The 15101-nt window shown below is 30.1% G+C and overlaps 3 protein-coding genes across 3 annotated transcripts in view; all 3 read left to right on the top strand.

Annotated features, from left to right (window-relative positions):
- Nucleotides 1-15101, top strand: part of LOC105968180 (uncharacterized) — a 34817-nt gene that overhangs the window by 17866 nt on the left and 1850 nt on the right. The gene's annotated exons all lie outside the window — the stretch shown is intronic.
- Nucleotides 2049-3275, top strand: LOC105968181 (early nodulin-like protein 3). The gene is made up of 2 exons (XM_088811757.1): nt 2049-2401; nt 2435-3275. Exons 1-2 carry the CDS (start codon nt 2168-2170, stop codon nt 2906-2908), a joined length of 708 nt encoding a protein of 235 aa, XP_088667883.1. The 5' UTR covers nt 2049-2167; the 3' UTR covers nt 2909-3275.
- On the top strand, nt 10009-11141 carry LOC105968186 (uncharacterized). The gene has a single exon (XM_012992808.2). The coding sequence runs from the start codon at nt 10096-10098 to the stop codon at nt 10975-10977; it is 882 nt and encodes a 293-aa protein (XP_012848262.2). The 5' UTR covers nt 10009-10095; the 3' UTR covers nt 10978-11141.

Genomic DNA, 15101 nt, shown 5'->3' on the forward strand with positions numbered 1-15101 from the left:
CATACAAGCATTCTTTATTTATTTAATTATTTTCATATTGAGTTTCACCTTTGACTACGTGCTAATTTTACAATTTGTTTTTATTAACACTGGAGATAAATAACAAAACTGCCTATTTGTTATGATATTTGGAGTACATGATCATTGTTATTGCAACTACATGGTCTTGACATGAATATTTAATAAAATTTACAACATTGAGTGTTACATGGGAGATTAATACATATATTTCACAAAGCTATAACATATATATACTATTATACAAATTATTGTACAGATTAAAGTTCTAACAACTTGTATTGGACAACAATCTATAAAGATGGACACAATTTCTTTTAATTCAGATACCATATGATATAAGTGTCCTAATAATTTGATCGGTTGATTGACATTTCATTAAGAAAAATCGACATGAGTTGTATGTCTTAAAAACTACTAATATTTACTTTGTTCATTCTATAATAAGTGTTATCTTGGATTGGTGCATACTGCATAGATATTAAAAAGTCTAATAAATTTGGCTAACTCTTAAGTAATTTTTCTTTTCGCATTTTCAGGGTGAAGGTGCTTTATCATTACTCATAATATAACAAGGTGAATTGGTAAAAAAAGAAAAAAATCGGTGTGATTTTGACTTGTTAAGAAACTCATCGTGTTATTAATTAACATCGCTCATTCGATCCTATACCTGGTGATAAATATTGGGTGGATCTTATGCTGACACATTTATTTTTGTTGTATTTTTCTACAACCCTACAGGTTATTAACCCAAGTATGGGAATATTTAACAAATAATTAAATGTAACGCGTGTCAGCACAAGACCCACCTAGTGTTTATCACCTGGTGTAGGGTCGAAAGAACCAATTAACATCAACAAAAATCCTAATAAAATGCATTTTCTAGCATACAAGTTTTTAAACCGTGAGTATTTAGGGGGTAGATTGAGCTTATGAGATACTACACCAGGTGAAATACACCATGCGCTTTTAAACCGTAGATCTACATAAGTAACTACCCACTAAGCATACATACATATGTGTATGTGTGTGTTATCAGTGGCAAAACCAGGAAATTTGATTAGGTGGACCAAAGGTTTATGAAATGATACACCGGAGGGTAATTAATTTTTTTGTTTTTTTGGGTTCGGGGGCGTCACCCTTAATTCTTTTTAGAGTAGTTCATGAAAAATAAGCAAAAATAATATTTTATTTATTTACGTAAAATGGTATGATTTTAACAATAATATTTTATATTGTAATAGTAAATATGAAAAAGTATATAAATTTACATGAAATAATAGTGAAAAATTAAAAAAATGATGGGTCAAAACTTATATTTACAAAATTGGAGGCCAAAACGTATATCTTAAAAATATTATTCAAAATTACTACTTTTTTTCTTTTTTAAATCTTGGGGGCCACATGTCCCCCGCCCCTCTTCTATTCCGCTACTACTGATTATTAAATGTAAATCAATGGTTTAAAACCACATAATATATTTCAAGAGTAGAATCTACAAAATTGGTAGATTGCTAGAATAATTGAATGATTGCGGGACTTAAAACAAATAAAAATACGGAGAATTTCTCAACAATTAAAAAAAACCGAATTTTTTTGCAGAAAATATATCACATGTCAACAACAGTTAGAGTAGACTAAATTTAGTTTTAAGAAAGTATATAACGTTAACATTATATTTTCCAAGACTCTTCTTATCTCTCTAGAAAAGTGTTTGCATCAAACATAAAAAGAGATTTAAATGGCACATCAAAATTTAAAAAAAGAAAAAAAAAAAGAAAAAGAAAAGAGATAGAGAGAGAGGGGTAGAAATCAAAACGAGTATAACGCTCAGAAATACTAGTGGTTCTTGATGTATAAAAATTATAAGTGTTAGTCAAACTAAAATTCAATTGTCAAAAAGTCATGCAATTTAATAAATTGTAACCATAACTCATTTTAATTTAATAGGGATAAATCCCATTTAAACGTTCTTGTTACAACACTATGTATATATATAGGGAGACATCTTTTACAAATCACACCAGCCACAGTCAACTATCAAAGCCTTCTCTTCTAATTTTTCCCCTCTCTTCCTAATTAATTTAATCAACAATCTATAATTAATATCTGAATTAGGGTTCCTAATCCTTGGATTAATAATCTTGTTATGGCAACGGCGATTTCTATTATGAGCTTGTTGTTTGTCATTTTAACGGAGTTTTTGTGCTTAGATCATGCACTTAAATTTTACGTCGGTGGGGATGACGGTTGGACCCTAAAGCCATCAGAGAACTATATTCACTTAGCTGAACGGTATCGCTTTCAGGTCAACGATGAGATCGGTATGTTTCTTATTCTTTTCACCATTTTTCAATGTGCATGTGTGTCAATAAACAAGATTAATTAATATATATATTTATTTATTTAATATTTGCAATATTGTTGGTACAAGAAAGGGCATGATTCGGTACTTGTTGTAAATGAGAATGATTATTCCAAATGCAACAAAGAAAATCCCATCAAAATAATGAAAGATGGTGAGTCCAAATTCAAGTTTGAGAAACCAGGCCTTTTTTTCTTCATTATTGGCCATAACCAAAACTGTGAGAAGGGGGAGAAGTTGATCGTCGTTGTTCTTTCCGATTGCCACCGCAACACCACCTACAATGCTCCATCGCCACCACCGCAAACACCCTTCAAACCATCGTCCTCCTCCCCTTCTCCTTCAACCTCCCACGTGCACTCTCCATCTCCTTCTCCGTCTATGAACAAACCTCCAACCCCAGCTCCGATTACTCATCACTCACCAACTCCTTCACCGGTAGCTAAATCGCCCGCCCACGCGCCGCCGGTCAAGCCACCAACTCATTCTCCATTCCCATCTCCGGCGGCGCACAATCTTTTTTGACATTCGTTCATGGCTTTTCTTCCTAATTTTTTCCTTCTTTCTCTCATTTAGATATGCCATTAAGGGCTGCTCATAATCTTCAACCTCTTCGAAAAAACCCCCAAAATCAAACCTACTCACGTCTATAACTCAAAGTTTCCCATAGACAGCATCATTTGATGTGGCATTTTTGGCCACTTCATCGTATTTTTTGTGTATTTGTCTATATTTGTGTATATTTGTGTGTATGTGTGTGGAGTGTGTGTTCTTGGTGTAGTGTGTATTTCTTCTATGTGTGGTTTTGTTGTTAGTGAATTATGTTCACATATTTCTTATCTTCTTATTTGTACTAACTCTAGAGAGAGAATAGTGGAGAATGGGTTGAGACTTCTTATTTATTTCTGATCTTCTTATTTATATATTCTAAATTATTCTTATTATATTTTTTTATCACAATTATATGAAGGGTCTCTTATATTAGTATTTTCTCGTTTAATGAAATTAATTTATTTATGGTACTTCATAGTTTTCTGAATGGTTAAATTATTCATAGTTTTTCGATACAATTAAGAAATTATATAAGAAAATAAAACAATTAATTTAAAATATAATTTGAACTGCTTCTTATGTCACGAAAGGAGTAGATTCGCATTAAATTTATTTTTTAAGAAATTTAAAAATTCTTCATGAATCAATTAAAATTATGAAACCAATCTGAAAATTCGAGACAAACAATACGATATATACATATTAGAAAGCTCAGCAATATTGATGGATAGGTTTTACAACTTCGAATTATATCACATGATCCCCATACTTCTTTCATAAACAATCCTTGAAACACACTAATCCATCATTTTGAACGAGACTATAACGATTCACCATTAAAATTAATATTAAACAAAATCTAAGATCTTAGGCACACAGTACATGAACCTCGATTATAATTACGAAATCAATTTAACAATAACACACTAACAATACGAGAAACATATTACAAACTTTTACAATGCTGTATGGGTTTTAGAAATTCGAAATATATCAAATAATCATCAGAGTTCATTCATAAACAATCCATCAAACACAACGATGGTATAATTTAAATCATACATGAGTCTCCATTTCTACAAGTATTAAAACAAAAATTAGAAACTAAGATTTCAGGCACATGGTACATGAAAATCAATTAATTATCAAATTGATTTAAAATTGTCAAACAAAAAAATACGAGAAACTTATTACGAACCTTAACCATGACGGATAGATTTCTAAGTTCGAATTATTTCAAATGAACCCCATGTTTCATTCATAAACAAAACATGAAAAATGACCCTATAATTTCGAGCAAAATTGTACATGATTCACCATTTCAACGAGATTCATTCTACAACTTATAAAATCTAAGATTTCAGACACATAATACATGAAAATCGATTATAATTACGAAATCAATCTAAAAATTTAAGACAAACAATATGAGAAACAAATTAATTAAGAACCTTAACAATATTGATGGATTGGTTTTACATCGTTGAATTATATCAAATAAACATCGGACTTCAATCGTAAACAATCCATGAAACAAAATAATCCTATCATTTCGAGCAAGACTATAAATGATTCAACATTGTTACGAATATTAAAACTAAAATCAAAACCTAAAATTTTAGGCAAATAATATGTGAACATCGATTATAATTACGAAATTAATTTAATAGATACAATCAAACAATGCAAGAAAAATATTACGAAACTTATCAATGAGGAATAGGTCTTAAAAGGTCGAATTATATCAAATAATCATCAGATTTCATTCATAAACAATCCATGAAACACAACGATTCAATAATTTAAATTATGCAAGAGTGACTTTCTCCCTTATACATTCTAAATGATGTTATTTTCGGAGGGCAATGACGATAATAATGAGCACCTTAAGTGTATAAGTGTAATAGACCATTAACAGTGACATTTCAAGAATAGTAATATATATATATATATATATATATATATATATATATATATATATATATATATATATATATATATATATATATATATATATATATATATATATATATATATATATATATATATATATATATATATTGTATTGACATTGATTCATTATTCTGTAATTACTTTTCACTTTTTTAATTGGGACCATCAAATTCAAATTATTAAACCTTGAGGAATTAAGATAACATGATTTCATGACTCGTGTATATAATCATGAGCCAAGAAGTAAGACTCTTACTATATGCCAATAATATTAACTTATGTTAAATTTAATTACAATAGAAAAAATAGCAATGTTTTAGAATATTAAAAAAAATTTAATGAGAAATATTATAGCATTAAAAATAAAGAAATTATAATGTAAAAAAATAAAATTAATTGAAAAAAAATAGTATTAACTGGATATGTGCAACACACATACACCTTTTTAGTTTAATAAAACTTACAATGTTGAGTATTGTGCGCGCGCGCACACACACACATATATATATATGGCGATGACGATCCACCACCGGAAACAAATTAAAAGAAAAAAAAATGCTAAAGGAAAAAAATGAATGTCAAATGTCAACTAATGTTGAAGTTAACTAATGTTGAGTCAGCTAACTGGAGCTCCGACGACCCGCAGTCGGAAAGAAAAAAAAAAGACAAAGAAAATTGTAATGTCAACTAATGATGAGTCAGCTAACCAGAGCCCCGACGACCTGCCGCCGGAAATAAATTGAAAAAAAGATACAGGATAAAAGAAAAAAAAAAGTGAATGTCAACTAATTGAAGTTAACTAATGTTGAGTCAGTTAACAGAGCCCCGGCGACCCGCCGTTGAAAAAAAAAAGAAAAAAAATTAATGTCAAGTAATTGAAGTTAACTAATGCTGACTTAGCTAACCGTGGCTCCGACCACCCAGGCCACCGCTGGAGAAAAATAAAGGGAAACAAAATTTAATTTATCTTTAATAAATAAATCAAATAAAAATAATAATCAAAATAAAATAAGATAAAACAAACTCTAATTAGGGTTTGAGAGAGTAAAAAGGGTATAAGCTAATTATTTGAGTTTATATTAAATAAACTTAGAACTAATGAGTTTTACTTAAAAAATTTAAAAAGTTTGTGTTCATCCCACATTATGTAAGCTAGTGAGGAGGCTATCTCAAATAACCCCTAATTATTTTTTCTCAACTAATTACGTGTAATAAGGGCAAAATTGGAATATAGTAATTACTGCCAAATTGAAATTTCAAAGTGACAAATAATAATTAAAGAAAAAAAAAACCAAATTCCGTAAAGAATCGGGTAGTTTGAAAAATAAAGAGTATACTTGAAAAGATGAATTTATACATTCCGTTCCTATTATTTATAAGAACAACCATTTTAATTTTATTTTCTATAAACATTTGTTATTTAGTATTTACTATTGGCCTTTTCCCACATATTTTATTGATATATTTCGTACACTTATGTTATAATAGGATGTGGAATCAATCAATTCACTCCACACGAGCCTCTCGTTGACTGAAAGGAATAAATATACTTGTTCGTCGTCCATTTGACAAAACCTCCTCATTCAATTTTGGTAGAGTGAATAATTTAAATTCAAATCTTATATTTCAGATATGAGATAACTTCTTCTATAACAAAATACCAAATTTACCCTATTGAATTGGTATGGAAAATCAATTAAAAGATTTGTAGATATACAAATAATCGGAATTCAGGATCCTATCATAATCTCTCCCCAAAATAATGCCTCATTTCAATTAATGTTGTTTCTATTTTTTAATTTTCGATTATTTTTTCAAGATATTTCATTGTAAAAGATAATAATTGGTTGTTTTCTTCTCTCTCTTTTTCATTTTCTAGATTTATCAAAAAATGAAATTCACTAAAATTGAAATCCATTATTTACTGAAAGCAAAATTTTGAAATTCATTAATCCGTTAATGCAAAAATTGTGAAGTAGTTAACTAAAAGTAAGAATTATTTGAAACTTATCAAAAATCATTATGATTTATGAAGTTAACGTAAAGTTCCCTAAAATTAACGTACTTCACTTTAAATATTAATGTCAATAATCAATTTAATAAATGGAAAAGTAAAAAATCCACTCCGCACAAATAGTGGATTTATAGATGAAGATGTAAGAACTTTTTAACTATATTTTTCCGACGAGGGATTCGTTGATTATTCGACGTATGTGGAATTCATGGATACGGACACTTAAGTTGAGCATCTATCGATCTAATTGTGATTAACAGATTTATTGAGTCACTTGGATTTGTTGATTGAGTTTAAACCTAGAAATACTCAATGTCGAATTTATCCCATAATACTAACACAAAATATTAGAAAAATATCTCCTACTCTTTTTTACAGCCTAAGTTAATTTTTTTAACAATGCTCAATGGAATTATTAAGGACAAGGGGTATGTTATATTTTTTCGTTAGTGTAACATGTTAAACGTGACATTGACTAAAATAATTGCACATCAATAGCAAAACCAATTAATGTACTAGTAATAAATATTAAAGGCCCAAAAGAAAAACGTTACTCACCATATGTTATGTAGTTTATGTTATAACGATAAGACAACAATTATACAAATCTGAAACGAATTTAGTCGAACCAAACCAGTTGAGTTGAATCACCTTGAAAATAACTTAGAGAATACTCGATCAAGTGACCGTGTTAATACTTAAATAGATATTTCTCGACGTTCAAATCAATGAGAAGCTCTCGTCGGCTCAATTACGGCCTACTTTCTCTTTATAATGTGTAGTACAGATGTATGGTCGGCTCAACACTTTTGTTTAATAGTGTTTCATTTAGGGATAATTACAGTTTTCGCCCCTATATTATATACATTTTTTGATTTTGGTCCTTAAACTTTTTTTGACATGTAATTAGTTCTCAAATAATCAGTTTTTTTTAACAATTTATGTCCACCGTTTGAAATTGTTGTTAGTTTGGACGGAAAATCACGTGCAAGGCATGTGATCATGCACTTCTACCCCCTTGTCTTACCAATGTTTATTATTTAGCCCCAATTTAACTTTATTATTATAAATTCATCCAAAAAAAATCAAACCCCTAAAAAAATGTTCTGAATGCCCGAGCCTTTCCCCGTCTGCCATTTTCACCTCCAATGTCGAGCCATCAACTGTACATCGGTGTCACTTTTTTTTATTAATTGAAATGATTTTTAATTGTTTTTTTTTTTTTTTTTTGCATTTTTATTTAAAATTGAAATACTATTAAAAAATTATTAAAGAATAATAAAAATAGAATAAAATTTATAAGATTAGGCAAAATCGATTTTATTGTATAAACGACTAAAATATTTCTAAATTAAAATTTATAAGATTAGGCAAAATCGATTTTATTGTATAAACGACTAAAATTTATAAGATTAGGCAATATTTCTGAAATTACAATATATGTTTAATTATATATTACATATTAATAAGTACAAATAATGAAATAAATTAAATTTATAAAATAAAAGAAAACTCTTTGATAAAATTTGATTTAATCAAATTAGTTATAGTGTTTTCGATTAAAAAAATTAAAATAAAGAAATATATAATATTTGTGAGTAAAATATAATGTTATATGTTTTGTTATTTCACATTTTTAGTACATGCATTTCTCGAATTTAATTTTGTTTGGACGAAATTGTATGAATATAGTGATATTGGGGTTAAATTAACAATATAGGTAAATAGAAGGGGTTATTGTGCATTGTCACGTGCCTGACACACGACTTTTCCGTGCAAGCTAATAGCAATTTCAAACGGTGGACGGAAATTATAAAAACTGGTTATTTGAGGACAAATTTCGTGCCAGAAAAAGTTTAAGGACCAAAACAAAAAATAGTGTATAATATAGAGATTAAAACTGTAACCATCCCGTTTCATTAACATACAATTTAGTTTTTTCGCATTTTGTGAAGGTGTTACTGATAGTACAACTAGGTGAATTTAAAAAAAACGAATCGGTGTTATGTTGAATTTGTTAAAAAAACTCACCGTGACATGAACAAAATTCCCGATATTGCATTTCTTAACATGCAACTTTTTAGACCGTGGGTTAAGGGGAATATTGCTAAAATAATTAAATGATGTCGGGATTTTTACTAATAAAAATACGAAGAATTTTTCGACAGTTAGAATAAATAGAAGAGTGCCGAATGCGATATAAACATAAAAAAACTGTAGAAAATATATCAAATATCAACAATACTAAATTTAGTTTCAAGAAGAATATAACATTATATTTTCCAAAACCATCTTCTTATTTATATGGAAACAAATATATCAGATACACATAATAATTAGTAACACACGTCCATGTGTATGTGTGTTGAGTGGTTAGTTATCTGTATAGATCAATCTACAGTTCACGATCACTCGATGTATTACACCGGATATAGCATCTCGTAGACCGAAACAGTGTTTGCATGAAACATAAAAAGTGGTCTTCCGGATTTAATTACAACATCTAATGCAGAAGGAAAAAAACTGACTATAACGCCCCATATGTATAAACTAGTGATGGTTCTTTAAGTATAAAAAAATCAAAGTACTATTAAAACTAATAAACTCGGTCAAAAATCATGCATAACTCAATTTAATTGAAATAACCCTATTTACACGTCCTTTTTACAACACTATATATATGTGTATATATGGGAGCTAGATATGTATTGCAAATCACAATCTTCAACTTTCAAACCCTTCTCATTCTTCTTTCCTTTCTTCCCAAATTAATTTCTTTAGGGCTCCAAATCTTTGAGTTCTTGTTATTGCAATGGCGGTTTCTTCATCTATAATGAGTTTGTTGTTTGTGATTTTGATGGAGTTTTTATGCTTAGTTCATGCACTAAAATTTTATGTCGGTGGTGATGACGGTTGGACCCTTAAGCCATCGAAGAACTATATTCACTGGGCTGAACGGTATCGCTTTCAGGTCAACGATGAAATAAGTATGTTTCTTATTCTTTTCTCCATTTTTCAGTGTGTATGTGTGTCAATAAACAATATTAATTAATATTTTTATTTATTTATTTAATATATGCAATATTATTGCTAATAATTTGCAGTATTTAAGTACAAGAGAGGGCATGATTCGGTACTTGTTGTAAATGAAAATGATTATTCAAAATGCAACAAAGAAAATCCAGTAAAAATAATGAAAGATGGTGACTCCAAATTCAAGTTTGAGAAATCAGGTCCATTTTTCTTCATTAGTGGCCATAACCAAAATTGTGAGAAGGGGGAAAAGTTGACCGTCGTTGTTCTTTCCGATCGCCACCGTAACACCACCCACAATGCTCCATCGCCGCCGCCGCAGACACCCCTCAAACCACCGTCCCACTCTCCTTCTCCATCACCTTCTCCGTCTATGAACAAACCTCCAACCCCAGCTCCAGTTGCTCATCACTCGCCAAATCCTTCACCGGCAGCTAAATCTCCCGCCCACGCGCCGCCAGTCAAGCAGCCACCCTCTCATTCTCCATCTCCATCTCCGGCGGCCCCAGCACACAATTCTCACCACTCGCCAAGCCCTTCCCCAGCAGCTAAATCGCCCACCCACCATGCGCCGCCGGTCAAGCCACCATCTCATTCTCCATCCCAATCTCCGGCGGCCCCAACTCCAATTACTCATCACTCACCAACTCCGTCTCCAACAGTTAAATCTCCCACCCACGCGCCACCGGTCAAGCCACCCTCTCATTCTCCATCCCCATCTCCGGCGGCTCCAGCTCCAATCACTCACCACTCACCAATCCCTTCCCCAGCATCTAAATCGCCCACGCACGCGCCGCCGGTCAAGCCACCTTCTCATTCGCCATCCCCAGCTCCAATTACTCACCACTCACTGAACCCTTCCCCAGCAGCCAAAACCCCTTTATACGCGCCGCCGGCCCAACCACATTCTAACTCTCCAGCCCCTTCGCCGGCGGCCAAATCTAGTACACACGTTCCACCATCTCGTTCGCCATCACCATCTACTAAAGCTGAATCGCCAAAGAAACACGGACGACGCACCGCAGCCGGAGTTGCAGCATAACCACTCTGCTCCGACTCCGAGTTCAGCTGGCTTCGTTTAAGTTCATTTCTAGCTCAATTTTTTCTTTCTTTTTGTTTTTTGTGTTGGATTCATTTTGAACTTTGATTAGAAGTTTGTTTATTTCTTTTGTAACACTTGCTTTAATTTAAGTAATTAAAATTCCCTCTACTCTATTGCAATTTTTTTTTTTTAAATTTTTTTTGAGAAGATATCAAAATTATTTCCATTAAAACAACATACAAGTATTTTGAATATCTATTTTATAAGTTTTCATATTGAGTTTCACCTTTGATAGCGTCCTAATTTTACAATTTGTTTTTTATTAACACTGGAGGAGTGATCATTGTTATCACAGCTACATAGTGTGACACATTTTATTCAATTAATTGTGCATGAAAAATTGACAAGGAAAAAACAAAACAATTGGTTTTCCTAATGTAAATAATGGTCGTTGAAATTGTTCAAACACTCCTAGTATTTTAGATTCATATTTATATATTAATATAGAATTTCTTTTATATTTTTCATTTCATAATGCATGTAAGCTAGCATGTGGCAGTAATTTTATTCCTATTTGATTGGGGGACAGGTTATTATGAAATAATACAATGGAGGGAGATAATTTTTTTAGGGATTCGGTGGCATTGCTCCCTGATTTTTTTATAGAATAATTTATAAAAGGAAGCAAAAAATAAGTAATATTTTATGTAAAATGGTATGATTTTAACAAAAATATTTATTATAATGATAAATATGAAAATGTGTATAAATGCACTATATAAATTTATATGAAATAATAGAGAGAAAAAAATGAAGGGTCACAACTCATTTTATAAAAAACTGGGAGGCCAAAACTTGTATTTTTAAAATATTACTCAAAATTACTATTTTTTTATTTTTTTTTTTTATTTTGGATGGTCCACAACACTCCCTCCCCCTCTTCCCCTCTTATGTTCCGCCATCGCATATGTCGCATTTTGAATTTATGTGTAATATAGTTTACGAATGTTGATGACATATATTTCTAAAATTAGATCATGTATTATTATATATGGCGGTAAGGGTGCGCATGGGTCGGTTTTATCGGCCAACTGATTCACTTTCGACCTGCTTCTTTCAGTCATTAATTTTGTTGTCGGGCCGGTAATTTTAACCCACCCATATATAAATGGGTCGGTCGATGGATTTCAGGTTACTCAAAAATCGGTTGGCTGATATTAACGGCCTACCGACTTTTAATAAAAAAAATTATTATAAATATTTAATTGTAATTTTTATTTTTCTTCATGTTAAAATAATATATAAAAGACGTTAAAACTCAAAAAATCAAAACACAAATTTATAAACCTCTTTGTACTATTTATAATTTATAATTTTTATTTCATATTCTTCATTATATATTTACTTATTTTAGAAGTTTAATAAAATAAACTCTTAATTTTAAAGTTAGGTTTTTTACAACATAAGTTTTACCAAAGTTTTGAATATCTTTAGGAAAAACTTTTAAAAACATCATATTATTGTAAGAAAAATAATAATTACAATAATACAATAAATAAATGGCCGATAATACCAACCAACCACCCATTGCTTACCCGGTAAAGTCGGTTGCCAATCATTATCTGATCCATATTGGTCGGGCCAATAATGATTTTCAAGTTTCAGCAGAATCGGGTGGTCGGGTTGGGTAGGTAATTGGTCGATAATTATCCGACTCGATCCATGCCAACCCTATATGACGGTAGAAAGTGGTTACCCAACTCTGGTTTTATTTTTAGGGGTTTATGTGCATAAGTTTCTGACCAACCATTTTTATTATTCTAGGTTCAGGGATTATATATCTTTCGTCAATAAGCTCATCCATTTAACATGTATTATAAATAAAGAAAAAATAATGTATATGACAAAATTACCCCCAACCCTTTAAACTCAATTCCTAATTGAAACCCCTATTTAACTTCAATTTAATCAATTTTGACTTCTTTTTTTATAATTTTTTTCTATAAGCTTTTTCCACCGCCGGTTTCCGGTCCGGCGTTGACTTTTTTTTTAATGTTTTTTCTTTTCTTTTTTTCCTAAAATTTTTAGCCCTTTTTTTACGACCGCTGCTGAACGTTGAGTGTTATTGTACTGTCATTCATAGTAATTATACTGTCGTTGACAGTACATTTACGTAATTGTGCTGTCTTTGACAGTACGATCACTGTCAACCACACCAATATTATTATTTTTTGGCATTTTTTTTATTTTGTTTGATTTGTTGATAAGTCAACGTAATTATATTACTGTCGTTGACGGTAAAATTACTGTAAACACAATAATATTATTGTCAACCACATCAATATTATTATGTTTTTGGCTTTTTTGTTTTGTTTAGTTTGTTAACCAATTAACGTAATAATATTGTTGTCTACTATTGTAATATTACTGTAAATATAATAGTATTACTGTGGTAGCGTTAATATTATTGTTGTTACAGTAATATTACTATGAATGACAATAATATTATTGTCAACCATATCAATATTATTTCTTTTGATTTTTTTATTATGTTTGCCTTTATTGAACGGTCAACATATTAATATTACTTTATTACACAATAATAGTGATTTTTATTGTGTTAATATTACTGTGATAGAGAGTATATTTAATATTATTGTTTTAAACAATAATATAGTTAATATGAATGTCAACCACAACAATATTGATGTAAACGGGGCAAAAAGATGTTAATGTAAAAAATAATAAATAAATAAAAAGAAAAAAAATGAAAATTGTAAACTCCGGAAACTGGCAGAAAAATTAAGAGAAAAAAAGAAAAAAAATATTGAAAAAGTCAACGCTGGAAACTGACGGAAAAATCAAGAAAAAAAAAGTGAAGCGGAAATACTCAAAATTGATTTTTGTGTCAAAATTGCAACGCAAAGGTGGAAATTTTAACAACACTCAACATCAGCTTCGACGATGGAATTATTAACAACTGGGGATGTTTTATATTTTTCCGTTAGTATGAGATGGTAACGCGACAATGTATATCGCAATTAACACAAGAGAGCAAATTAAAGTGTACTTAGTCCAAATATTTTTCATTAAAGACAAAAATACCCTTTAGTATCAAAACATGGATATATAATTGCACATCAATGGCAAAACCAATGTACAAATTCGAAAAGAATTTAGTTTATGTAGCTATAACGATAATATAACAATTAGACAATTAAGTAGCATCAACAAAAATCCCCATATGATGTATTTTCTAGCATATAAGTTTTTAAACCGAGAGTATTTAGGCGGTAGATTGCTAAAATAATTTAATGATGGCGGGATTTCTGCTAATAAAAATATGGAGAATTTTTTAACAATTAAAATAACGTATAATTTCACTTTGCACCTTTGAAATATAATATTTTGGCATTTTTACCATTGAAAAAAATTAATCGCACTTTGTACTCTCGGAGCACAATAGTTCATTCATAATGCACCACTAATTGAATTTTTAAAACCTTACTGAAGACAATTCTTTTTTTTTTATTGGTTTTTTTCCGGGGAGCAAAATTAAAAATATTGTCATGTCTTCTACCCTTTGATCTAATTTTGAAGTGTACAGAGCGCGGGAAATAAGATCACATTGAATTACTTGAAAAATATATTTTCTCAAAGGAGTTTAAATCCGTTGAAAAATCAGACTGAGTTAATGTAAAAAATATTTGGTAGAAAACTTTGTTCGAAAATATGATTAACAAAATAGCATGAGGATCTTTTTTTTTGAACAATATTCTTTTATATATATAAAAGAAATACACTTTAAATATGTTAATGAAATGTATTTTTATTTTGTAGTTTCCAAATAATTGATGAATATAAAAATTTTGATTTGACATTTGGTATCCTTAAAAATATTACTAAAAATATTAAATTACCTTCATTAGTTTAAAAAATTCTTTCGCGATGCATTGTGAATGATTTATTGTGCTTCGAGGGTACAAAGTGGTATCAATTTTTTTCAAGGGTGCGAAATATTTTAAGGGTATTAAAATAAATATAAGAGTGTATAAACCCAAAAAAATGCATAAAATATATCACATATCAAAGTGTGATACTAAATTTAGTTAAACAACATCTAA

Source organism: Erythranthe guttata, chromosome 13 (genome assembly GCF_056151865.1).
Source record: "Erythranthe guttata isolate IM_541 chromosome 13, IM_541, whole genome shotgun sequence".
NCBI lineage: Eukaryota > Viridiplantae > Streptophyta > Magnoliopsida > Lamiales > Phrymaceae > Erythranthe > Erythranthe guttata.